Source organism: Hippocampus guttulatus, chromosome 22 (genome assembly GCF_054856545.1).
Source record: "Hippocampus guttulatus isolate MCC_2025c chromosome 22, RoL_Hgut_1.0, whole genome shotgun sequence".
Classification (NCBI taxonomy): domain Eukaryota; kingdom Metazoa; phylum Chordata; class Actinopteri; order Syngnathiformes; family Syngnathidae; genus Hippocampus; species Hippocampus guttulatus.
In genome coordinates this window covers 5,753,256-5,779,532 of record NC_141282.1, presented here as the reverse complement: position 1 = coordinate 5,779,532, position 26,277 = coordinate 5,753,256, and the positions used below count along the sequence as shown (strand labels likewise).

The 26,277-nt window shown below is 47.4% G+C and overlaps 2 protein-coding genes across 6 annotated transcripts in view; one reads left to right on the top strand and one right to left on the bottom strand.

Annotated features, from left to right (window-relative positions):
• The window catches only part of tbc1d22a (TBC1 domain family, member 22a), a 49,580-nt gene extending 44,359 nt beyond the window's left edge, over window positions 1-5,221 (bottom strand). For all 3 annotated transcript variants that reach the window (XM_086102706.1, XM_086102705.1, XM_086102704.1), the window contains exons 1-5: window positions 3,907-5,221; window positions 3,458-3,514; window positions 2,251-2,434; window positions 1,952-2,186; window positions 352-531 (exon numbers count right to left, since the gene is read on the bottom strand). In XM_086102706.1, the coding sequence (XP_085958832.1) occupies window positions 352-531; window positions 1,952-2,186; window positions 2,251-2,434; window positions 3,458-3,514; window positions 3,907-3,968 (718 nt within the window). In that variant the 5' untranslated portion in view covers window positions 3,969-5,221. The remainder of the gene's footprint in view (window positions 1-351; window positions 532-1,951; window positions 2,187-2,250; window positions 2,435-3,457; window positions 3,515-3,906) is intronic.
• Window positions 5,222-5,278: 57 nt separating this feature from the next.
• Window positions 5,279-20,743, top strand: cerk (ceramide kinase). Of its 3 annotated transcripts, none has more exons than XR_015099135.1 (13): window positions 5,279-5,624; window positions 11,393-11,503; window positions 12,064-12,186; window positions 13,022-13,147; window positions 13,719-13,785; window positions 14,166-14,311; window positions 15,518-15,592; window positions 15,679-15,831; window positions 16,916-17,021; window positions 17,538-17,608; window positions 18,011-18,134; window positions 19,347-19,564; window positions 20,103-20,743. XR_015099135.1 is itself a non-coding variant. In XM_086102703.1 (13 exons), the coding sequence occupies exons 1-13, from the start codon at window positions 5,480-5,482 to the stop codon at window positions 20,209-20,211; spliced, it is 1,647 nt and encodes a 548-aa protein (XP_085958829.1). In that variant the 5' UTR covers window positions 5,279-5,479; the 3' UTR covers window positions 20,212-20,743. The 3 variants fall into 3 exon arrangements, 2 of the variants coding, with proteins under 2 accessions (XP_085958829.1, XP_085958828.1); XM_086102703.1 differs by having other exon boundaries at window positions 17,538-17,602; window positions 17,932-18,134; XM_086102702.1 differs by having other exon boundaries at window positions 17,932-18,134.
• Window positions 20,744-26,277: the final 5,534 nt, after the last annotated feature.

Genomic DNA, 26,277 nt, shown 5'->3' with positions numbered 1-26,277 from the left:
AATCTCACAATAGGGCTGCTTTGTGCTACAAGCAAACAAAAATATTCAAAAAGCTATTGCATACTGTTTATACAGTGGTATCTAGAACAAAAGCGCCGTTATTTGGCGTCGTAGGTGCTGGTGTTTTCGGTCTCATCCTAATCTGCGCCTCCAGACGGTTATGTGACACCCCCCCGTCCTTGTCGCTTTACATTGTTAAAAGTGCAGCACAGCTGGCAGAATAAGTGAGCGGGAACGACTACAGCTGAGAGCCAAACGGGTGCAAAGGAATGGAAATTCGTGACAGAGAAAGTCAAAGCACAACTGCTTCAAAAAAAAAAAAAAAAAACAGGAAATCTGAATGCGTCTTACCAAGATCTGTATTGGGGCCAGCCAACAACTGCTTGAATTTATCCAGACGTGACGCTTCCCTCTCCGTCATGGCTGGAGTGCCCGATGTGTTCTGGTCGGCCATGCGCGCCACAAGTGGGATGACCGGCCGGTGGGGCAGCGAGCGCTGTCTGTAGAGGGCCGCGTGCTCACCCGCTGCATCTGCCACGAGAGGAAAATAAAGGGGCGGTTAGTGGGGGCATTGGAGAGAAGAAGGAAAAACACACAAGCTACTGTATTTTTTTGCCTGAAGAATGAAAAGTACAATTTTTGGAGTCTTTGTTTTTTAGATGGGACAAAGCTGCATTGAATGAAAGTGCACCTTCGTGGAAAGGGCAGGGGGGGTTATTGTATTGATTCTAGTCAACAAAATATACGCAGAGCATCTAAACGGAGCACGAGTGCATGCAACTCGATGGAATAATGTATGAATGAAAACTTGCTCCAAGCGGTCTCGTTAGATTTTTTTTTTTTTAATATCAAAAGAATGACCCCATTTCCCATTAGAGGAGGAATGCGCCAAAGGCAAAATGTTACCGTCTGCACTACATTGCAGCATGCCATCCAAATCTCCATTTTGAAAGTGATGTGACCATTTTCCTTTTAATGTTGTTTTGCTGCAAGCATGCCGCCTGGTGAAAACGACTGTAATTAGTGTTGGTGGCAGTCACCCGCCTCCCCCGCCCGCTCCCCCCCAATGACTTGCTACGAGATGTGCGTGATTCTAGTGTGAAGCCACCACGGCAGCAGGGACAAGCATTAATTCGCTCTGCCGAATGTTGTTCCAGATGCGCCCCAAAAGACTCCAAAGACACACAGCGTAAACACGAGTGACGAGTTGCGCTTGTGCCAAAGACAAACCCCAAACAGGGACGCAGGTACAGATGTCCCCCTTGCTGAGTAACTTCAATATGTCCAACGCAGTGACGCCGCGAAACGTAAACACGGCGTAGACCGTTTACCCACCTGCTGAATGCATCAGCCATTCATTTATTCAGCTTTGCCTCTCTAATGTGGGGTTTTGCATCATTCTCCCCGAAGGTGTAAAATAACTTGTCTTACATGTGCGCATATCCGTCCGATCTGACAGCGCGCGTGAGCGCGAGCCGCGTCGTCTCCAAGGAGATGAGACGAAGCGCCGGAGGGCAGTGGGCTGTTTATGTAATCTCAACACCGCAACAAATCCGACAGCAGACGGCCCGACAGGCAGCCAGATTGTGCATGTGACAAGCTGTACTGTATGATTAAAAGGAAGGGGGAAAAAAAAAAAAAAAACCTTTCTATTGGACTTTTTTTTTAACGGGTTACACACTGCTGTCGAGTATTATCAGTGGCAACCTCTTCATTGACTTTCTTCATATGCATATGGGAGAAAACCATGACAAATATAAATACTATATTAAACTGCATTCGACTTTGGAAGTCAGAACATCTACGGAGTGATAGCTGTGCCCCCCCCCCCCCCGACCACAAGCTCCCCACTTTCGAATCATTTTAGTGGAATAAATGCGAGCGCAGCCGACGGCTGCTGAGAACACTTCAAACATAAAGCCTTCAAATACGAGGAGTCCGAGCTACTAACCTTTCGGAGATCCAATGGGAGCTTCGCTGTGGGATTTCACCAGGCGACCTTCAGTGTCCAGGCTACCTTGGAATGAGAATGAAACCTCCGGACTGGTCAAATCTCCCTCCTCGTCTTCCTCGTCGTCGTCGTCCACCGCTTCCTCCTCATCTGGCGCGTCGTCGTCCCTCTGGGGCGATTCCGTTGGATCATCCAGCTTTTGTCTCTCCTGCAACTTGCTGTGATTCTCAATCACCTGCGCAGAGCATAGCCAAGGTTTGCCGACTCGCTCGCTAGCGAGCAAAGACTCTCATTGTTACCTTATTGGCGGTCTCCATAACGACCTCGATGTTGAGGTTCTGCGCGGCCATGGCCAGCAGCTCGTCATCGTCATCCCCGACGTCCCAGGCATCGCTCGTGATGCTCTCAAACTCCTGGAACGTGGTGGCCTTCTTGGGCTTGCCCGGCGTGGCAGGAGACGGCCGCGGGCCAGCTTTAATCAAACTAGACAAACGGGAAGAAGAAAAACTAAAACATATTTTGTCATTTGAGCTGTAATCTGTTTTTAAAGTGGAGGTTGTCGACTATTTGCAGCATGTATGGGGACCAACATGTCCCCTGTTCATTCAAAAGGTCTTAAAATTTAATGTTACTTTTATAGAAATCCAGAAATGGCAGATTAAACAAACACTGAAAAAAAGGCATTTTCTCCCCAGGACTTCATTCTTGGTGTCCGTGAACGGCGGTATGCAGATTACTATATTTTAACATCCAAAGCCCCCAAAATCCAGACACATGACATATTTAAAATTTCACTCACTCAGATTACTAACACGTAACACCTTCAATAGAATTTCAAACATTTGTGATGGAAAGGTTATAATAGTCATGGAAACCTGTTGCAGGGATTCCACACTGCTATCAGTTTCCAAGGTTCAGACTTTTGGGACACCTTGTACAATAACGTGCGTGCATCAAAATTACATTAAAAAAAGTATATAAAAATAATTCATATACAAAAACATCTGATTCTTTTTTTCCTAAATAGTGGCGTTTTGCTCTTACAACTTAATTCTAATATGTGCATGTCGCACCAGTAATATGCAGATTTATTTTTCTGTTGTTGTTGCTAACAAATATCTGCTCCACATGTCGCCGTATTCATCAGTAATATACTGAGAATGAGTTAAGTGAATATTTACAATCTCCGCCCCAAATGATCTACTTGCGCCCCTAAATTTTCTGGGTAGGACCCAATGTGCTTGTAGTTTAAAAAAAAATCTATATATATAGATAGATATATACAGTATATATAAATAAAGCTGCTAGTCTTGAGGCCTGGTTTGATTACTTTCCCAGAAAGCAGTTCAAACAACTTGATTTTCTGGTAAGGGCACTTCCTCCTTTTGTGTGTTCACAATAGAAGAGGTACGATAATACCAAACATCTGTAGGAGAAATGAAGTCAATGCACCACGCCCACAAACAAATACTGTCCATACAAACATACACGGGAAGGTACACTTACTTAGCGTGAAGAAGTGGGTCAAAAGGTGGATGCTGTGCGCCATACACATGCTGAATGCTGGGGAAAGTGACATAGAGACATTGAATGAACTAGTGTCAGCGCATGCTGAGCTGATCGAAATCACACACTAGAAGATCACGAATGGGCTAGAAGCCAGTGCAGCCATTTCATTGTCAAATCTGAGCGCCCATTTGTACTGATGTGGAATGAGAGAAGTCTGTGATTGCGATAGCCGCTATTAGCATCGCAGCTTTAGCCGGCTTGAAACGTGCAAATTGCAACTATGAGGGGAATGGATCGCAGACTCAGGTAGCGTGAAAAGTCGCGATTGAACAGCTTGCCAAGGACGAGAAAGTGAAACTTTACGGCTGAATCTCAGCAAGTGGGACTAGGCGTGAATTAGCCTCGCTAGCTAAACTAGCCGTCGGCAGAGGGAACACGTCACTCACCTGCCGGGAACCTTCGCCGCGTTTCTTTTCCAGAATTGTTTTTTGTTTCCGTCACCCGACATTTTACCCTTCGGGTCCGGTTGGTCCTCAGGAAAGGCGCCCGGACGCTGTCGCTGCTGGTAAAACGTCAACCTACGCTTTATTTACACCAGGTTGCTTCCTGCAAAACTCAGAGAGCTGCCATGTTGATACAGGCTCGTCGGTGCGTACGCGTCTGTGATTGGTCGCAGTGGCATTTCCTCATCGTGGGCCAATCACAAGTGGCATTTGCCAGAGGAAGGCGTGACGATGATTGTGATTTTTTTTTTCAAACCGGAGCTTTGTTGACAAGTCGAAAAAAACTGTGGAATAAATTCGAATAAAGTATTACATTAATGTTTCAATTGTCTGGAAATTTAAAAAATGTAATTCAACTCAACTCACCTGTATTTACAGAGCACTTGCAAACAGCCATCCTACATACAAAGTGCTGTACATGGAGCAACTATCATATACAGTATACAACAATAAAGCAATAAATCAGTAACAAGGACGGTAGAAAGCACCAAACAGTAAGACTAAGATCAAGTCTGAGTCACGCAGAGTTAAATGTCAAAGAATACAAGTGAGTTTTGAGGCGAGTTTTAAAGATGGGCAGCGAGGGGGCTTGTGTAGACTTGTATACTACTTTATGATAACAAACAGCAGAATTATGTTTGTTTTAAATTGGGGCGGGGGTGCAGAGGGAGGAAACAAAGATGATCAATATTCTACGGTCTATCTATGGATCCATGCATCCATCCAAAAACATTCAAACTAACCAATATTACAAAGTATTACAACAAACATGAAATGAATGCAGCTAAAATTAGAGGACTCTTGATCATTTAAAACTGGGTGCTCGTTTGGGCATACTTTCATTGGTAAAACGTGTTTTATATTACCTCGAGAGTGTTATTTCTTTTCTTTCTTCTTCGCCCAAAAGTTATTTCACCGAGTGTGACTCGGTTAGTCTTTTTTGTTGTTAGGGGCCCAAAGCAACCTCAGTTCCATTTTCTCTCTCCCCACAGGGGCTTAAATTTCCCAGTGGTACTATGACTTGAAATAACAACAATCCACAGCCTGAGGTTGCCAAGTCATGGAAAAAAAAAAATCGAACAAAAAAACAAAACAAATGGAACGTTGTGTAAGTTTGGGGGCCCCCTAGTGGCAGGTGCTTCGTGCCCTTGGGTCATGAGAGCTGATAGTGCTGATGTCGAGAGTTTGCTTCTCTGTCAAACTCTAGCCAATGAATTCTCACTCCGTCCCATTTCCTGGTGCGGTTAAATTCTACAAACCAGGAGACAAGAGCACGAACAATGCATTATAGTTCATGCCGAGCTGGATTATACGCCTTCATATTATACTGGCTCAACTAGCTGCATTCTTTGCGCCGTATATACTTTTTTTTTGTCTTCCTGGTGTGAATCATCTTTCACTTGTACGGAATCTTTGCGCCAAACGAGTTCCCCTGACAGCATGAGACAACACACACAAAAGCGCATGCACTGAGTGAGCTCAGTCTGTTATGGTGGCGGCTGCAAAAGTTGACTAAATGACGGATCATCAGCATGCGCTGTTGTTGTCTGACCTTTGCCACAAGTACGGGCAGGTACAGCTCGCTCTTTTTCGGGATTCTCTTGCATGGAAGGACATTAGGAAGAACTGGAGGAGAAGTTCTGGCAGCACTTCCCCAACAGGTAAGTTGCATCCAAAACAGAGGCAGGATGAGTTATATCCTTACATACAAAAGTATTTTGGGTTTTTTTCCCCGTTTTTGAATGTCCCTATTTACCTATTATTGGATATTGGGGGGGGGGGGGGGGGAAGTCTAGACACCCCTGTTAAAATGACAAGTTTTAGTTTTTCTACCATTATGGTGACTTTAAAATGTCCGGGAAAAAAACATAGTAGAAAAGCTGAACTTTAATTGGGTTTCATCAGAGGAACTTGAAATTGTGAAAGTCGCATGCTGAGTCCCATGATGGGTTTGAACGTGATTGGTCAATTTTGAACAACTCCCCTGTTATAATAAGGAGTGCACACTTGTTTATTTTTGACTTCCGCCATTGCAAAATATTGATAATTTTTTCCTATCACACAAAAAAATGCTACTGCAAACAAAAATCTGGTTACTAATTATTTATTTAATAATTTGCAAATAGTTACGATCTTTTGTTCATGCATTTTTTTTTTAAATTTTATTTTGGGTTTTTTTGGCAAGCCCGATCACAGCAGACATGGGTATTAGCTCCAGGGCCAATGTTTGCTCATGTAAACGAGTTCCCCAGTCTAAGATCATCGCCTCGTATCCAGCGGGGCAATTACCGTGGGCGTACTTCACTTTAAACCTGGCCATTGACCTTCTTCAAAGTGGTATCAAGCGCCCTATAATATCCCGCCATAAACACTTGTTTTTATTGAACCGATGTTCCAAGTTTGTCACGTCAAAATGTCTCCTGGTGACTGTTGGGACCCGAGCGTGTCACCGGGAACATGAAGGCGGACTCAAAACCGGAGACAAATTGGATCAAAACGGACAGTTGGAGGAAAGGGAAATTGTTTTTGTTTTGGGGTTTTTTCCAAGACACAGAATACAAGTTCCAGGCCCACCATTTTGGAAATAATCATCTTCGGTATGTGAATAATGAGTGGGAGGGATTGTTGTTTTTGTCATCTCAAATATACTCCCAAATGCGTGTTTTAAAACAAGACGGATGATTGATGGAAAAGCAAATACGAGTTGAACCGGACAGAGCCGAACAATTACTCACAGATTGTATCACGGGGAATCACGTCATGCATTTGACACGACAGCCTCACTATGTATGGCCTGCTTTTCATGTTTGTCCTCCCGCAAACCAAACATCAAGTGCGTGTAAATGTCAGGACGACTCATTATGAGTAGTCAACGTCACTTGTGCATCGCGAGCTGCAGACCACAACGGCGCTGTTGACATTTCGGTGGATTTCATTGAATCAGAGCAGCTGTCAGTCAGGCGCATAGGCAAGGAGCAGAGATGCGATCCTCAGTTTTCAAAAGACACTCGGTCAAACCACGGCAGCGGCGGGCGAGCCGGGCTCCCACCTGGAAGGGAGATCTTTGAAAAACTCGAGGCGTACGCTCTGGCCTTCAAATCACTATGCTCAGTAAGCGACGCGACCGCAGGCCCACTAAAGCCTCACTTGGCCCGCCGGCGGAGGGGGTGGCAGGGTATGTGCTTCCCTGTTTAAAGGTAAAGCCAGATACAGATCCCGAGAATTAAAGTTGCCGAATCACTCGGAGCAGTGAAGGAAGTTTGGGCCCAAGTGAAGCGGCCGGCAGCTTCTTTTTTTTTTGGGAGGAACTACGCCGCGTTAAAATCATATTAGGAAAAAAAAAATTCACTGATGAATAATGATCACATTGGCGCAAATGTTGATTATTGTTTTTCAAAATAAGAGCAACAACTCAAATGGTTGCATGGAACATGAGAATATTTACTGTATTTACTGAGGATTTGGTTAATATTAAGGGTATCAAAGTCTCGAAACGATTAATCGATTATTAGCGATTAATTGTTGCACCTCTAATGTGTATCAATATACACACAGTGACTAAATACACGGTGTTAAAAAAAAGGGTTTTATCAAAATGCTCGTGTATTGCCTGTCCTCAGTTGATTATCAAAACAAGAACAGTATTGTTTATTTTTTAGACTCGTCATGGGCGCCCGGGTTTAATGACATTGTTTGGCTAGGCAGAGCGTTATTTTGGCGTCAATTATAGGAACTGATGGAGCAGGTGGATCTGGAAAGGCTGGATCGTGTCTCTCTCTCTCTCTCCGCCCCCCCCCCCCCCACCCCCATGGCTAACCAGCTGCAGCTAAAGCACGGCACCCCTAGCGACAGGCAGCGCGCTCCTGTTACACCTTCCACCTTGCTTGTCCTCTCGTCTCCATCTGTTTGCCTAAGCGCCGGTCGAGCAAACCCGTTGCGCCGGGGAGCGAGCCGCACGTCGTGTTTGACAGTCCGCTGCCAAGTGTACCCAGGCAGATCTGTGCTTTGTAATCTAAAGTCGGCGCTCAATGCACGGCCCTGTCTGTACGTTGAGAGACGGCCGCAGGGGGGCGCGGGGGAGGGGGGGGAGGTATGGGGAGAGGAATGCCAGAAAAACGACAGCTGGAGATTGGGTAAACTGCAGGTTTATACCGCATTACGGGCGGCAATATGGGCCCTTTCATTACCGTGATTGTATTTATTTACCTGCTGCAGCTGGGGTCAATAGACAGAGGAGGGAAGCTAATTACACAATGAATCAACGCAAAAGGGTGGAGACCTTCTGGTGAGGGATGGGGAAAGAAAAAAAAACTGCACGACTATCCTCATCATTCACATAGTGGCACTTGTGTGAAAAGTGTGCTTTTTTTTCTTTTTTTGCATACGTATGGCAACATCGCTTATCTTCTGGCTCGCATCCTCGGAGGGAGACATGCGAAAAGGAAAATGGCCGTGACTTCAACAGCACAGCGAGCGGCGGGCGGCACGGCGAACGTTTCCTTTAACTTGCGGCGGCTTGTCCTCTAACACGCTGTTGTTGCCAACTTGCAAGAACGGCAAAGGGATTACATAGCCATCCACTGTGTACAAGCGGGGGGGCGGAGAGGGCATGGGAGTGGAGCGGAATATGAATAAGCCAGCTTTTTTTTTTTTGTCAGGCTGAAGGAAAGGAAGGTGAGGCCTGGCGTGTGTTTGAAGTCGGATCCACGCCAGTGTAACAGATGAGACGAACCTCTTTTCTTTTTTTTTTTATGTGGGCGAGGAATCCTGTCAGATGGGATGCCACGTCGGTTTTTGGTAAATCAGGATGAGCAGGAACATGCCTGAAGGAACCAAAACACAACACCATCAATTGTTAGAATGCAGAATGGCGCTCTTACGGCCGTTTCGGTGAGTTCCAAATGAATTTTAGATTGCATCCTAAGGCCCACGGCATGAACATAAATAAAGGGTCCTCTCTGGAGGCCTTTGAAGCCGTCACTCGTCGGGCGCCATTCATTTGGTCAGGTGACATTAACGACAAATTGCCATATGTACTGTTTTTTGAGGACGACATTAAAACTCACTCAGTGGCGGCCATTTTCAAACCCTCCTTTACCCTACTATGATTTTTTTTTTTGAAATACATAAAGACATACCTGGGATTGAATGCCTGGATTCTTAAAAAAAAAAAAAAACCTGAACACCCCCCCCCCCCCCCGCGCCCCATCTTCAACTGCGATAATCTCTCCACACGCACACACTCATCGTGGCTCCTAAAAACCTGACATTCAGCAGCGAGGCGACCTATTGAGCTCAAAAGCAACACGCTGAGCCGCGCGGCATGAATGGGCCACTCACTGTGGCCGAGTGCCATTACTAAGATCCTTTCGGAGCACAAAGGCAAAGATGTCAGAGCGGAGCAGAGAGGATCTGGGCCTTGTATGGCCGAGGGGCTTAGCATGTAGCTTAGAGGACTTCACTCGGCTCAAAACTTGGCCAAATGTGCATGTGGAGGGGATGAGTTCTGCAATGTGTGTGTGTGTGTGCTGAAGGGATTATTGCCTGCGCATATCCAAGCGTGTGTGCGTGTGTGTGTGTGTGTGTGTGTGTGTGTGTGTGCGCGCGTGCGCGTGCGTACCTTAGACAGCGATATGGGAACGCCACCTCCAGTTTCAAATGACTTGTCCAAGATGTTCAAATGACCGCAGGTCTTAATGATGTTTGAGGTCACTTGTTGCTTGGCAGAAAGTAACCCCTTTGCCCCCCCGAGTTGTTTGCTTCCTGAGTGTCACTTAGAGACAGGGAGCGAAAAAAAAAAGCGTTATCAGCACTCTCATAAACATGATAACAATAAGCAAGATAACATGACGTACACTGAGTTACACGGGCCAAGTCACCTTGACGTGTCTTTTTATCGTGATTATTAACAGGCACATTTTCTCCATTAATCATCGACGTTTTTTTTCATCTGCTACGCTTGCGTTAAATGACGTGTCGATTTTTGTCAGCATCTGAGAATACACGTGCGGTTCTCGGTTTGCGGGGTTTGCCATATAAATGGAGGAGAAGGGTAATTGAGAGTAAGGCAATCGTATACGCGGCGTCTGAATGGCATTTACATTTTGTTTAAGCGGTTGGAGTGAATGTCATACTACCCCCGCCCCGCCATTCCCCTCAAGACCATCGGTCTTCGGCCTATTCGTCAAAGTGTGAATATCGATGGCCGTTAAACATATTCACGCCTGCGCGCCACATCATCTTTATTTGAAAATGAAATGAAATCCCATTCCTGGCCAGACTCCCCGGAGAGAAATAATATGTCGCGGCGCCCGCCATCCATTTCGCCATATCAACTTCATAATTCGGCAGGGGGAGACGGGGAGGAATGAATGCGCCCGAGAGTCGAAGAGGTCAGTTCAAATCCTTTTCCAACGCCGTGCTGGTTCCAAGCCTGGATAAATATAAAACCTATCCCAAAATCGATATGCAAATGAGCTTCCAAGTCCCTCCCAAGTGAAAACAAAACACATCTTTTCACAATTCTGCCAAATCTTAGGGGTTAAAAAATATCTCCAAGTATATAAAATGTATCTCAAAATCCTAAAAAAAAAAATCCCTAAAGCTCTTGTTGTGGGGCTTTTTAAAGCCCCAACAATGAGGCGCTCTAACTTTTTTTTCCTCCCTTTTAGTTTTGAATGAGTTTTTAGGGGCATCTGGCAAACTGTTCCTTAGAAGAATGAATTGGCCGTGCAACACCGCCCTTAATTACCACGCTCGCTTTCTCGCAAGTAGTACATTAGTCCTGATTAAATATCTTTGATGTAACCGCCAGCGAACCTTCTGTCTGACTCGCTCTCCATGGACCGGAGGAACCGGATCATGTTCTACTTTAAAATATATATATATATATTTTCATGAACAAGGCTGGCTAAATGATACGCGCGTTTTTTTTTTTTTGTTTTTTTTAATCACACGTGGAGCCTTTGGAAAAGGAGCATCTTAAATGGCGTTCCCGGGGGACAACGGGATGCGATTACTTCACCAAACACTCGTCGGGTCCCTCGGGACTTCGGCGAGCTTTTTCCTGCCCGTTTATTTCCCTGGTGAAATAAGCTGCTACCTGGACGTTTTCCTTGCTCTAGGCCCACCCATCCGTTACATTCTCAGCGTAGTCCGATGTGGAAACCCAGCGGATGAACCGGCAAGGCGCGCACGTGAAAACGATGCCTCTTGTCATGAATATTTCTATTGCTCTCCACTGGAAGGTGGGAAGACGTTTCATATTCATCAAACGGGGCGTCCGCCTGCGTACGTGTGAACAAACAAGTACAAAACTCATTACGTAGACCGTCAGCAAAAAAGAAAAGAAAAAAGAGCATCACACCCTGTGGGCACGTGTACGGGAAGCCAGTTGAATAATTGAGGATTGTGGAAAATGTCTCCGCAGCTTACGGCCATGCCGTTCACACATCTGAAATCGTGGCCGTACACAAGACGGACACCAGCGACCAGACGAGGGCAACAAAGCACCTTCAGCTCAACCCGCACGCGTTCACAGGTAACCCGGATTGTACACAGGCTCAACCCCGCGCTGCCTCTCTGACATCCGAGCAGCATCGCAAAATTGCCGCCAGACAAGAATTTTTTTTTTCGGCACTGTGTTTTCATCAGTTCCTATAAATCGCCATGCGAAATCTCGGGAATATTCTGTCACTCAAATGACGCGCTGTATTAGCCGGATTTGTTTTGTAACCGGTCGTTCGTGCCAATTTCCTTGACGCCAAGTGAAATAAGCCCAAAGACGGGCGGCTCTTACGTTATCATACACGGAAAGGGCCCCCGCATCTCAGTTAGATGACGATTAGATTGCGGCCAAACCAGATGATCAGATTAGCGTAACTCATCAGAGCGAATGACTGCAAGAGTGCTTGCCGTGCACATTTTCAAGGACGCGACCGCTGTAAATATTTCATTTCGTCTCGGAGGGGGGGGAAAAAAAAAAACGGTCAACGTGGGAACATTTTTAGCAAAATGGATGAAATAAATAAATAAGCACTCTGTTCAGTTGACGACAGCATTGACCACAGAGTCGTACGCGCGTGTTTTGTTTCGATGCAGTTTTCTACGTGAGGAGGACGACGCAGCATCAGTGGCGATGCGACGACATCACCTTTTATTGTGACAATCCGGGACTCTGCCAGCACTGGATTCAGACGATCACCGATCAACTGGCAACGCAGAGTACGTACGGACGGATGCGGTCGGCGCGCCTCGACGCTGATGACTTTGACCGATCGCTTCTGGTGATCGTCGAGACGTTGAAAATTGCGACCATCGTGCGTCGACAAGGCTTTCGGCGAGAAAAGAGCTTTGTTAAAGTTTGAAGCGCGGACGCATGCGTGACATGCGTCGATATAAACAGCTAGCTTAATGCAGCGAGTTGGAGATGACTTTATGGTAATTTCAGAAAGCTACCCCCCCCCCACTTTGGTTTTAAATGTACTTAAGTGTTTTGGTTGGAAAATGCGCTGAAATGTCGTCAATTTACATCCTTTGATTCATTTAAACTAAGCTACTTTTGTTCTCTATTGGCTGAAGCTTCACTTTTCCGACGACTGATTGTTCACTTTCCTCCATTCGTTTTGCAGGTGACAAGTCTTGGCGGGGCTTGGCGCTCCGAGTGCTCTACCGCTGAATGTGTTCCAGCGGCGTCATTACATTAGGAACCAGAACGTCGAGGACATTTGGAATGTCTTACTCGGTTGATTGGATTGCGTCGCGACTGCGCCCGGATCCCCCATCCATTCATTTGCGAATGGCGACGACGTTTGTCGCGCGGCCGCGGTCGCCTCCGTCAGCCGTGAACGGGCCATTTAGCAAATTCCGTCGAGGCGCTTTTTGCGGGGTTTATCACCAAATGATGCGGCGCCTCGCGATCGCTTCGCGCGGCCCTCGTTCTTTCTCCGGCAGCCCCGCTCGAAGGTTTCTCTCGTTAATGAAAACTTCATCAAGCTTGATGTCAAGGTGCACCCCAAAAAAAAAAAAAAGATCATCTTGATACTTTTTCTCTCTGCAGCCAATCGGCCCAAGAGCCTGCTGGTGTACATCAATCCCTACGGCGGGAAGCGGGACGGGAAGCACATTTACGATCAGAAGGTGGCGCCGCTGTTTTGCCGAGCCTGCATCGCCACGGATGTGATTGGTGGGTGGCTATACCGGAGGTGTGCCTTCAACGTTTAAATTTTAAAAAAATGACTCTCGGCGGCCCGCCCGTGTCGGCGCGAAGAGGCTCGCGGGAATATGATTTGGCTGATGGCGCCATTCATCACGCCGGCACCTTTAATGGAGGTGCTGATAGCTGATAAGCTCGGGTATCCAAACGCATCTATTATTCAATAAGTGTTTGCGGCGGCTACACATCGTCTGCACTATTGATGGTCCATCGGAGTGAATACAGTTTGCTCCCGAGTACCGGCAGCCGCTCCGAAGTCTTTTATTCGTGTTGTTATTTCGAAGGGCGCCGCACAGATTTACAGTTGGAATTTTAGTTTTCTTTTGTTTTTTTTTTGGCTGCGGGCTCCTTTTGGGGGCGGCGATATACCCGAATTGGGTTTTCTTGTTGTTGTTGTTGTTGCACTTGTGTCCCATATACCAATCTGTCCAACGGGGTCCACTAAATACTTCAAATTGCGGTACTTTTTCTTGCCTGCCGGTTATTGTCTTTTCCTTGTCAATGGGCTAACAGGAAACGACGACTTTATTTGTCTCGGTAGTGACAGAGCGGGCCAATCACGCCAGAGATCACTTGAAAACGGAAGCAAATCTGGATCAGTACGATGGGTGAGTTTTAACTTGTTTGACACAATCATTTAAGTCATTGTCATGTCAATTCCGCTAAAATGTTTTAAAAGAAATCTTACTACATAAGTGTCGTATCGCTCATACTTGTTGATATAATTTTAAATGACAGCATTCAAATGGATTCAAATACCTTCCACTGTGAACAATGACAATACAGAGTGGTTATAAAAAGTCGACACACCCCTGTTCCGATGTGAAAAATAACCATTTAAAAAATAAAAAAAATTCCGCCATTAAGCTGTGCAACTCAATTGAGGGTTAAAAAAAAAGGGAAAAAAAGTTGTAGTCACCTCTTACAGCGCAAGCCATTGTCCGCAGAGAGCTTCCGCAGCAAACGTTGCCGTTCGATGTGCGTTTAGAGTGGTGTCCGTGGGCGGAGACGGGATGTTCAACGAGATCCTGCACGGCTTGGTCGCCAGGACCCAGAGGGAGCACGGCATCGACGCCAACCGACCCGACGCCCATTTGGCGCCATGTTCCCTCCGCATCGGGATCATCCCTGCGGGTGAGCCTGCGTGGTAAAAAAAAAAAAAAAAAAATGAATGTTGATCATCATTCGGGTGTGAGCGACGCATTGGAAGTGAGGCACTTTTGAGGCGACGTATGTATCGGATGACAGCGGGAGAACTTGGGCCCCGCCGATCAACGCCGCATTGCTGAGTTACTACAGAGGGTTGCCATGGCAACGCGGCAGCTCGTCCCACCGGGGGCTTGACTTGGTCGGTCACTCCAAGTGTCATCAATGAGACGGAGCTATGGGATATTTCGGCAATAATTGCAGGAAAAGTGCAAATGCAAAGTGCGGGGGCTGGCCGGGGCACAGCGTGATTGTTTGTTTGAGACGAGGGCTCAAACGCGACCCCGCTGGTTCTTCTGCGTCCGGCTTCTTCAAGTTGCCGGATAAAAGAGCAAAGGGAAAGAACTCCACATCCTCCAATCGAATGGATTTTTGGAGATGCGAGCAGTCGTTTGGTCGTCGTCGGCTTCGAATGCTGTAGAATTGCACTTTCGCTCGGTGCTAACAAACAACACTGGCATGGATACGAAAAAAACAACAACAAAAAAACGTATCTCAAAGCATGACTGTGCATTGCCCTTAAAAGTTAAATGCAACCGAACTGTACCGAAAAGTAACGACATGATGCAGCCTGACCATTTTTAATTCGGTGAATGGAAAGGTGATGCTTTCATATACCACTAGATGGAGCACTTGAGAAGAACAGCACTTGATGGTGCATGGAAGAAAATGGCCGGCGCATCTTGTCCAATGCCAAATAATGTCCATTAAAATACAACAGAAATGACAACAATTCATGTTTTGTTCATATGTAAGAACTTTTGCAGCACTATTTTCGCTCACGCGGCTTTTACAACCTTTTTAACGGTCAAAAGCGCCGAAAACTGATGTATGTTTAACCATACCCTAGAGGCCTTTTCGGAACATACTGCAACAAAGTATTTTGAGGGTACTTTGCCTTCATGTGAACATATGGCTGCTCCTCTTAATACCGAAGAACGAATGGGCCTTTAGGGGCTTGTCGACTGGGTGGTTATCTTAAATGTACCCTTAACATTTGACTTGGACAGCTTGGGAATGTTTGAACGCTTGAAAAAGTCAATTGTTAAAAAAGGTTATGTAAATTGAGGTACTCAAAATATACTCCCAGTATAGCGTTACTACTGACAATGTACTTTCACGTGTCGTCAACAGGCTCCACTGATTGCATCTGCTTTGCTACAGTGGGAACCAACGATCCGGTTACGTCCGCCTTGCACATCATTGTCGGTTGGTGTGACTCTTCAGTGTATTGTTTTTTTTTTTTTCTTCCCTCGTCTTTTAATCGCAATAGTGGATTGTGATTGTATGAACAGGTGACTCCCAACCCATGGACGTGTCCTCGGTGCACCACAACGACACATTCCTCCGATATTCCGTTTCGTTGCTGGGCTACGGCTTCTACGCCGACATTCAGACCGACAGCGAGAGGCAGCGATGGCTGGGCCCCGCTCGATATGACCTGTCGGGTAACAAAAACAGCATTTGTCGCCGTGGATGAGCTTGCTTGTTATTTGAACCCACGGCCGCCCCCCACCCCCCTGACCTGAACTTTCTTGCCCCTGCTGCCAACTTCATTTCATGTCGTCTATGACCCGGTGATCAAAGTGGCAACGGTTGGCTTGAGCCACCCAATTCTTGAGCAATCTGTATGACAATATTGCATAGCAAAATAACAACAACAAAATATGGATTTATTTTTTTTTGTAGTTAAGGACTTACCCAAAGTTAAAAATAGATGTAGTCAGATGAAAATGCTATTAACATGAAGCACATGTACACTTTTTTATGTGGATTTTTTCCCCTAATACAAAAATAAATAAGAATATATATATATATATATATATATATATATATATATATACAATTTTAATGGAACAAAAAATAATAACAAAATTACATGGCCCCAAGTCCTTAAAAGAAAGATTTTTTTTACTTTTTTTTAATGTTGATTTTTTCCCCTAATATAAAAATAATAAGGAATATATATATATATATATATATATATATATATATTATTTTTTTTTTTTTTTTTTTTTTTTTACTGGAACAAAAAAATAAGAACAAAATTACATGGCCCCAAGTCCTGAAAATATTATTTTTTAGGTTGAAAATAGTAACCAAAAAAGAAATACAAGATACAATTAAAAAAAAGATGCAGAGTCCAAATCAATACACTAAATGTTGGCTATCAATAAGACCGCCACATGCAAAACGGAATAGTCAGCCATCCAAAAGCAGCAAGCACTAATGGGGCTTCTACTTCACGCTTGGGCTTGAGACGAGTGCAAAGTGGTAATCAAGAAAGCAGCTATTTGGATTCCGAGAGTAGAACTCGGCATCCTTTATGCACATCAACCGATAAGTGAGTGGTGCAAAACTGCATCCCGCGATGCTCAACACAACGCGGGCGCTCATGCTATTGTCATTTAGCCGAGAGAAAAGCAAGGGCAGCGCAATTAGTGACTCCAAATTGTCTTCTCGGGTCTGAACAAAGCAGACAGAAGGCGATTGGCAGCAATTCTCAAGGCTCGCTCTGTGTTTTCCTTTCAGGGGTAAAGACCTTTCTGAGTCACAACTATTATGAAGGCACCGTCTCGTTCGTCGCGGCTGACGACAACGTGGGCGACCCTCGGGACAAGGAGCAGTGTCGCGCCGGGTAAATAAAGCAGCCGAAAAAGAAACACTTCAAAAGCTGGTGGCGAGGCCGATCCGAGGAGGGACTTCTGCTTTGATGCAGAATCTAAATAGCTCAATACGTCCAGGTTCTGTTTTGGAAAGTACATTGAAGCCTCGTTATTCAGCGGGATAGCTACCGAGCCCTACTTCTAGCACGTACGCAATGGTGAACCCATGTTACATAAACGACGACATTCAGACCAAACCGCCTTCACTTGAGCCTCATCAACAGTATCAGCTAGCGATCATCTTGCATTATTTTAACGATTTATTTAAAATATACAGTATATATACTGTATATATCAAATACACCCCTGATCTAGCCCTCGCGTATGGCGCTCTGGTATAAAGCGGCTACGCGGGGCGGGGTTGATCAGTAAAACCTCCACGTTCCCCCGCGTCTCAGGCGAATAAAGCATCAGTTAGGCTTGTTAAAGCCTTGAATGTGACAGCGACGCCGCGACAAATGTAAAACCGGGTCACGCTTGTGTTGCAGGTGCCGCGTCTGCCAGCGCAAGACCTCGTTACGGGAGCCGCGCCATGACGACCCGTCGCACGCGGCTAAAGGTTTTTCGAGGCTTGGAATAATCGATGGAAACTAAGCGCCCTCATTATTGGCTTGTTTGTCTATTTGTACAACCCTCGCTTGACATTGGGAGTCGCGTGGAAAAAGCCGCGAGCGAAACGTGGCGAAGATGACAGGATGAGACGGGAAAAAGTTCCAGAAACAACCAAAAAAATAGTTGTGAGGGGTTGGAACCGAGACAGATCCTAAACACAACTTTGGGAATAGAGAAACATTATTTGGACAGATTACAAAAGTTAAATTCAACACTTTAAATTGGGTTAATAACGCATAAAATTACCCCCCCCCCCCCCCTCCTGTTTAGTCAATGAGACTTGGAGCGAGATACACGGGAAATTCATCGCCATCAACGTCGCCAACATGAGCTGCGCGTGTCCCCGCAGTCCGCAGGGCCTGTCGCCCGCCGCCCACTTGGCCGACGGCACCGCCGACCTCATCCTGGTGCGCAAATGCTCCCGTTTGGACTTCTTCAAGCACCTCCTCCGCCACACCAACAAGGAAGACCAGGTAACCTCCGGGTCCATCCTTTTCGGCCCGCGGTACTTCGCCGAGCCCGCTCGCCGCGCTAGCCCCTCCCTCCCGCTGACTCGGCAAACGACGGTTCACTTAAGTTCAAACGCCCTCACCTACGTGTCGTAAATAACCTTCACCTCGGCGGACCCGGCGCTAATCGCTGCCGCGTGGAACGTAAGAACCAGACTAAAGCCGTCTCAGGATAGCGTGGGAACTCCGGCGATTCGTAATTAGGACCTCAGGAAGTGGATCGCAAAGTCACCGCAAAGTCAAAGAGCGAAATCAATATTTCGGCGCGCAACAAAGCTGATGAATGTCACCATCTGCGGCATCTCTCCGCACTGCGGACAAGCGGCGGCGGCGGCATGAGTCGGCTGACAATTCACTTCATATCAGTAGCGATGTTCGGTCGGGCGGAGAAAAACACGGGAGTGAGAAAGCACTAAGCGTATTCATGGCCTTGTCACAAAGACTTTTAGGCGGAGCGTCCGGCGTGAATGCAAAGCGAGACGGCGGTCATAAAGTGAGCCCGATGTTCAAATAAACGGCTGTCACTCTGCTATTTTGGGGGCGGGGTGACGGGAGCGGGCGACAGCGCAGAGAGATGAGAAGAGAGAAAAAGTGGCATCCCGTGAAGTTGGAGAAAATTGTTTGCGGGACACGAGTGAACCTTTCGGCGACGCTGACTGAGACGAAAAGGGAGACTGACAAAATAATGCATTCTTCTCTCCCCACCCCCTCCCCCGCCGCCGACCCCGCCCGCCCGGCCTCTCGCTCCTCTGATGCTGATTTGCTTTAATGCGCCTCCGTCTTGCCTTCCTGCTGTTTTTGTAAACGAGAAGCAAATCGGAAAGACTTTTCATTAAGGAATCACCGGGGATGTGTTTGAATATAATGGGGGTAAAATTAACGTTTTACAGCATCTCGCCTTTCACTTAAAGTGCAAGCACGCACGCACACGCGCGCACACACACACACACACACTATAGATGACTGAAGGAAAAATGGGCAGATTTTTCATCCAGGTCAAAAGGGCAAGTGCTTGAGCACCACCTAGTGGCTAGGGGTGCACATGCCTCAAAGGTGCTAATTGCTCATCTTTTTTTTTTTTTTTGGAATGCGGCCGAGCTGGAGCCTATCACGAATGAGAGCATCAAGTGAGATCTCGTGGTCTTCTCTGAACCCGGAATTCTGATCCACCCGCAGTTTGACCACTCCTTCGTGGAGGTCCACCGGGTGCGCAAGTTCCGCTTCCAGCCCCGCCACGATGACCTGGTGTCGCTGGAGGACCTGAGCGGGCCCCAGAAGCAAGCGGACCGGGGTCCCGTTTGCTCCCGAGTCACCGGGTGCCACTACGGCAACTGCGGCTGCAGCCACTGGACGTGCGACGGCGAGATCCTGCCTCACGTTGCCATCCAAGTCAGGTGCGCGAACCCCAAATGCAACGCGCCAATCGTAAAATTGAGGCTCCACAACAAGCTTCACGCCCCATTGTCCCCTGCCAACGAAGCATCGCGCTGTAACGCTGCTAATTCAACACTCCTCCCCGTGTTCAAGGTGCACTCCTTTTTAATTAAGGCGTGTGGGGGGGGGGGGGGGGGGGGGCAATGTCCATCCATTTTATCACCAACCCGCGAATCGGCCGGGGGGAACGAGACGGTCCGAGCGCTCGCCTCCCCCGATAATTAACTCATTCAGTACCAGCCAATTCTAGACCAAGTCTGAAAAGACGTTTAAAAACGTCTTTGGGAGTGAATGAGTTAAAGACCAAGTGACGGAGGAAAGAGTTCAGGCGAAGGCTGTGGAATATGGCGCGCGATGCAAAAATAATTTCTGTGCTCAGCCACCTGTGCCAGCAATGTACAGGAACTACAGAAAGAGCACCAAAAACATATATATCACGATTGGTGACGCATGTCAAAGAGCAAAAATCGCGAAACGATGTGTGGATTCTCTCCGCAGTGTCCAGTGCCAGCTGATCAGAGTGTTTGCCCGCGGCATCGAGGAGAAGAACCACCACCAGAGTCCGTTGTGGCTTCTGGAAGCGGCGGCGCACCAATCTGCCGGCTGAGAGCACATTTTGGCGGGCTCGCTCTTCTGTGGTCCAGGCTTCAAGGAGCCACAAGAGATGATGAATCCGGGAAAAAAAAAAAAACCCAGACCAGATCAATTTGAAAGACTCATTTCTGTTCCTTTGATGAAGACAGATGTGATTCGGGGGGCAAGTCTTGAAAAGAGCCCATCTGATCAACTAACAGGGCCCCAATGACGTCTTCCGGATAATAAGGCAAAGTGGTTGCTAAGTGGCGCGGTGTGTCTCAGCACCGCTGCGACGCACCTGCGGCTCCGCCGCGGCGAAAAGCGAACCGCTCGCGAGCTCGGCTGAAATGAGCCCGAATGAGATTATTTTGTTGCCGTCATTAGAGACCTCCGGATGTCAAGCCGGTCTTGATGTTTCTTGAGGGAAGGTCACGGTAGATTTGTGACTATTTTTTTGAAGTCGGCGAGATTATTTATGACACGGGTATCTTCGTGTCACGTGACCCTCAACTCGTCTACGGGCAAAACAAACCAAAAAAATAAATAAACTTTTCTCCAATCAAGATACTGGTGCCGAGTTTCATTGTCGCACGTGTTTAAAATGAGTTTCTCTGATCCGGAGTTGAAGAGGAGATCAATCACTGACTGGACACATCATTAGGTAGGCTCGCTAAATAAGAAAACGGGCAAAAAGTAGTACACCAAGCAAATTGGAAACATCCCGGCCGGCCTCATTAAATGTGTCATTACGCGGCATCCGAGCGGACTAAAGTGTAAATTTTAGTGACAGATAAATAAGAACGCAGGAAGGAGGAGCAGCTGCAGGGGGGGGGGGGGGGGGGGCTGTATTGATCGCAGCGGGCTCCCTGCGAGAGATCTACGGTCGATCAATGATGCTTGGAAGAGTCCATCTTCTCGGTCGGGGGCCGCTTGTGGCTCTTCATACCGCCCCACGTCAATCTCTCAAACGCTATAATGTGCTCGCGCGTGCTAAAGCTCAGACTGGAGAGATGAGCCCTAGTATTTCTTGAGTCCAGTTCTTGGCTGCCCACCTCGAACCGAAGCTCAAAAATGTTAGAGTGACATCACAGCACCGCCCCGCGATGAATGACGCTCAACAGGACATTCATCACCATTGTTAGGATTTTTTTTTTTTTTTTTTGCAATTGTAAGAGCCATTAATGATTTTGGACAATAATGTCGTAACGGTTCAAGATGCTTGAAGTAGCCCATGGTCAAAAGTTATGATTTATTCGACGAAGTGCCTCTCTTGGCGAGCTCCCGAATCCCCAAGAGTGAGCGAGTGTGCGCAGCGAGAAGTCATTACCTCAGCTAGCGCGTTGTTAGCAAACATAGAGAGCCCACTCATGACTTGTTAATCACAAAACAAAGCGAAGCCGCTCCGGCAGCCAGACAAACAAACACGCGCGCGCACGCACACACACACAACTCAGGACTTTTTTTTTTTTTTTTTTTTCAGCTCAGCTCAAAGTTATTGTGCTGCTAATGGTGCTTGAAGTAATTACACCCTGTATTGCTGCTCGGAAGGCCGCAACGTGGTCGTCCCGGAGCACCACACGCACGCACACACACACACACACCACCACAGACTAACATTCTCGCCCTGAATGGCACCATTAGCCAGAAGGCATCTGCCTTCGCTCATTCATGATCGAGCGTATGTGGAATCATTCAACCCGCATCGAAGGGTCAGCAGGAGTAAGCAGAATAATTATTACTTCGAGCTACTGGACGGTGGGTGGGAAAAACTCAAGGTGATTGTTTGTTTGGTTGGTTTTTTTTTTTTACAATGCCAAGCTCAACAAAGCTACGGTTGTGTAAAATACATTTTACGATGGCACGCGCGGAGAGACATTAGTACAACTACTGAGGCCTTTCAGCCAATCAGAAGGCCATGGATTGTGTACGCCAGAAAAAAAAATTTTTTAAAAGTTTCTAACTGTCCTGAAGACAGATCGGCGCACACCGGTAAAAAAAGTGCCCCTCAACTGTTCCAAGTCTTCACGTTGACCTTTCACTGAGGTGACTCACTCATTTATTCGGCCGCGCGGGACAGATGTGATTCCTCGCTGCCTGTTGGCCTGTATCGAGGCAAGATGCGGCGCAATCTAATATTAATGCGCCTCGGCTCGGTGCGACTGAAACGTCTCTCCGTGCGGGCCGCTTTTGTCCTGCAGGAAAAAAAAAAAAGCCCGACCGATACCTCTCGGCGCTCGCTATTCACCCTCGCGGCCCATCCCCGGGGGGATATTTTCTTTAAGGAAGATCCTGAAATGAAAGGCAACTTGTTGGTAAACTTCCCGAGACGGGGCTGAGAAAGATCGGAAAAAACGCTAATGGGGGTTGTCAGGTGGATCTTCACTCGAGTTCAGGTCTACTCCGAAATAAAATCTTCCTCGGCCTCCGCCCCACCACGGCACAAAGTGGAAATTGGATGAGGGGGTCACAGACGGGAGCACAAAAGAACCACAAGTGAGCCACCGCGACCGCCGGGCGTGTGCGTCAGAAGCGAGGAAACGGGCAGGGCGTTCTCAGTCGAATTCTACGCAGAGCACAACCCGCAAGGTTTTCCAAAATAACCTTTGCGCTTTCTTGAAGGTCCTACAGTGCCCCCTTCAGGATGTTACCATTTTCGATATCCTCCAATAAATGTCATTTGTTGATGCCTCTACAGGAGCCACATCCTGTTCTTTTCTTTCTTTCTTTTTTTAAAGTCTGCTGCACACGCGCGGAAATCCCGAGGTATCGGCGCCTCGCGAAGCCATTACCGAACCGCAAACACGCTCGGCGACTCCGCAAACGGCACCCCCCCCCCCCCCCCCGCCCCCCGTCTCGCAGCGCCGACGTCGTCGCGGAGCTAACGGACGGCAATCATGACGTCGCTCCACCGGGAACGACAACCTCAACGAGTATTGGACGAGCGTGCAAATGATACTCGACGATCTCTCGTCGCCGACGGTGTCAACCTCTTGTATGTGTGTGTGGATTTTACTGTATCGTGGTAAAGGGGATGCCAGGTGCCGGGAGGTGCACAATCTGGGCTCAAACCACAAGCCAATCTAGCAGGCGCCTCACCTTTGAGGGAACACACACACACACACACACGAGAGGTCACACGTCACTCCTTCATTACCAAGCTCACAGCAGCCTGTGTTCTCGTCAGGGCGCGAAGGACTCGCCGATGACATTCAGGGATATTGGATGTTCTTTGGTTTCTCCTCGTCTCCCGGAGGAGCAGGGCGGGTCATTAAAAGTCAAGGCAGGGTGGCACGCGGCGCCCGTCTCATCATCACACATGTATTTGCCGCTCGCGGGGTTCAAGGGTGGTCGGTGTGAGGGAGGAGGTGGGGGGGGTGGGAGACTGAGAAAACAGGAAGGAACAAGCGTGTTTGATGGCAAATACGCATCCTTTTGTCACAAGCGGGTTCCGCGGGTACGGACGAATATTAAAATAAACCACGGGCGGGAGGGAAAGGTGAAAAAAAAAAGTGCATTGTACCAAGATGGGCGGAAAAGTATCCGACGACTGAAGGGTTTTCATCGAGTGTCCTTGGCTGTTTAAAAAAAAAAAAAAAAAAAAAGACGTCAACAACAGCAATCTGTACTTGATAGCATATTCAAAATCCACTGGGATGGTGCGCAAACATTTGAGGTCCGGGAAAACCTTGAGAGGGGGAGAAATTCTTCCAAATGACCTCCCTTAAAAGCACATTTTTTTTGGAATCTCAATATTGAGATATGGTGAGAAGCTCAGTCAACTGCTATGTACAATTCAATTGTGCTTCACAATTAAATAAAAGACTTGCTGCCTTTTCAGCATTCATTAACACAACTTCAAAAATGTCTGCTTTTTTCCACATTTTTTGTTTTTAATTTTCACGAATAAAAGCTTGTGCAATCCGTTTTTTAATATTTTTTTTTTCCAAAATTGCTCAACCCTAAAATCCAACCCGTAAATAAAAGAGCAAGGTACAGACTGACATGACAGATCAGTGTTGATAAGCCCGCCTCTATTTTCTTAATAACCTGGCCCGGGTGTGAGCATCGTGCCAAGACGGTCTCCGCGTTGCCATGGCGTTGTCTCGCGCTGACGTGATCATCCGAGTATGAAACCAACATGGTGACGGGAGTGGCACTAATTGTTAGCTTTGCCACACGAGGGAGAGCCGAGGCGTCATTAGGCGAGCCGTCGCAGACATGTCGGTTGGCGAAATGTCAAGGGAGGTGCGGTGGCATTCCTGGGTAAACACTTATTCTTTTCTATTTTTTATTTTTATTTTTTGCCGCGCGCTCAATTTGCGGCGTCGGAAGCGAAAAAGGTCATTGCCGCCGTGTTCTTGTTTGTTCGGGGACCAAAAAAAAAAAAGTTATGACGACGTTGCTCTCTATTCCCATGAACTGCTAACTCGGGGGATGGCGTCGGAAGCGAAGCGCCGAGGCCTCTCTGGGCCACAACATTAAGGACACCCGCGCAAACGCCGCCAGATATTCCGGCAGTTGCTTGGATAATCTGGCACAGGACAGAAACGGATTGCGCGCGTGCTGAAACGCCGGACCAGATGTTCCACCGTAAACGGTGGATGCGTTTGGCCAGGGGCCGTCGAGACGGGAAGGTGCCCGTGTTGCTCGACGCGTTGGCCACGTGGCACCCTCTACGCCCCCCCCCCCCCCACCGCAATGCAGTCCCACACAGGGCAGCTGTGCAAGCCAACGAGCAGCCTTTGGCGGTAATTATGAGCCGTTTTGTAATCATCAAGCCCTTTGGTGGTTCTGCATGGAACACCAGAAAACTTTCCCTGCCGATCGCACGGCCTCATAATAACGACTTGCTCCGAAATTAAAAATAAAAAAAACTTTGCGGGGGAACTTTGAGAAAGCGAGCGAAACAAGAGGTGTCCCCGGGCCGCAGCCCTGTCGGCACGGAGAAAAGTGCCTGCGAGGTGTTTGTAAATCAGAATCATTACGGCGTGAAGCTCCAATCCATCTTCATCTGAGAAAGTATCAGCAAACAAGCGTAGGAGCCCCCTCCGATGCCCCCGCACCCCCTGCAAGTCCACTGTGGAAATGAGGTGGAGCGAGGCCGACGACCGCTCGCTGTCTGCCGGCCTCCCACGCCTGAATCTGAGCCAGGCCCAAGGTTGAAGGCGGAACACACACACACACACACACACACACACACACACACACACACACACACACTCGTGGGCCGATTGTGATTTATGCGGCGGCGGGTCCGGGGCGAGCGGGACGCAGGCCAGCTTAGGGGGAGAAGATGGATCCAGAGCGCGAGCGAAGGAGACAATCTGATTAGAGCCTCATACCTCCTTTCATCTTCATCTTCGACACTCACTCTACCGGACCGGCGCCTCCTACCTACACTTAACCTGCACTCAACACGCTGCCATGGTAACAAGCTCCAAACACGCGGAGATGATCGGGGAGGATGTGTCGGATTCGAGATACAGAGTACTGGATACCGGGCGATTTATTTATTGACTTTTTTTTCCGCTTTTTAGCTTCATGCTTACAAAAACGATGCAAAACGCCACGGGCGGGCTAACGAATAGCACTGCTGTGGCGGCATTAAAACCCTTTGAGGAAGGGATATTTGAACGCACACAGCGGAGTAACGCGCACTTTTGAAAACCGATGGTTCCGAAATAACTGGATCTGTTTTGTGCAAAACATTTTTGACCCGAACATATTTTTTTGAACTAATATAAACATGCTCCAAAGTCAGGGGGGTACACCAGGTTAAGAAGAGAGGCAGCTATAGATGGAGCCCATAACCACACACAGGCAGATGGACACAGAATAAGGCAAGGGAGAGGAAAATGCAATGACCCCCCCCCCTCATGTTCCAAGACTGCCACCCAGTGGCTGAAAGGGGTAATGCTGATGCAAAAAGGGGTCTCGTTTGAGTAAATGACTGAATACTGGGTGAAAGTTTTAATTATTTACTTCTCTTTTCATCCTAGGATTCGTTTTGTTTTCTATTTGGGGTTCACAATATAAAGTGAGGGACACACACGTGAACCTTAAAGACGACCAATAAATTCATCGGCGGTGTATTTTT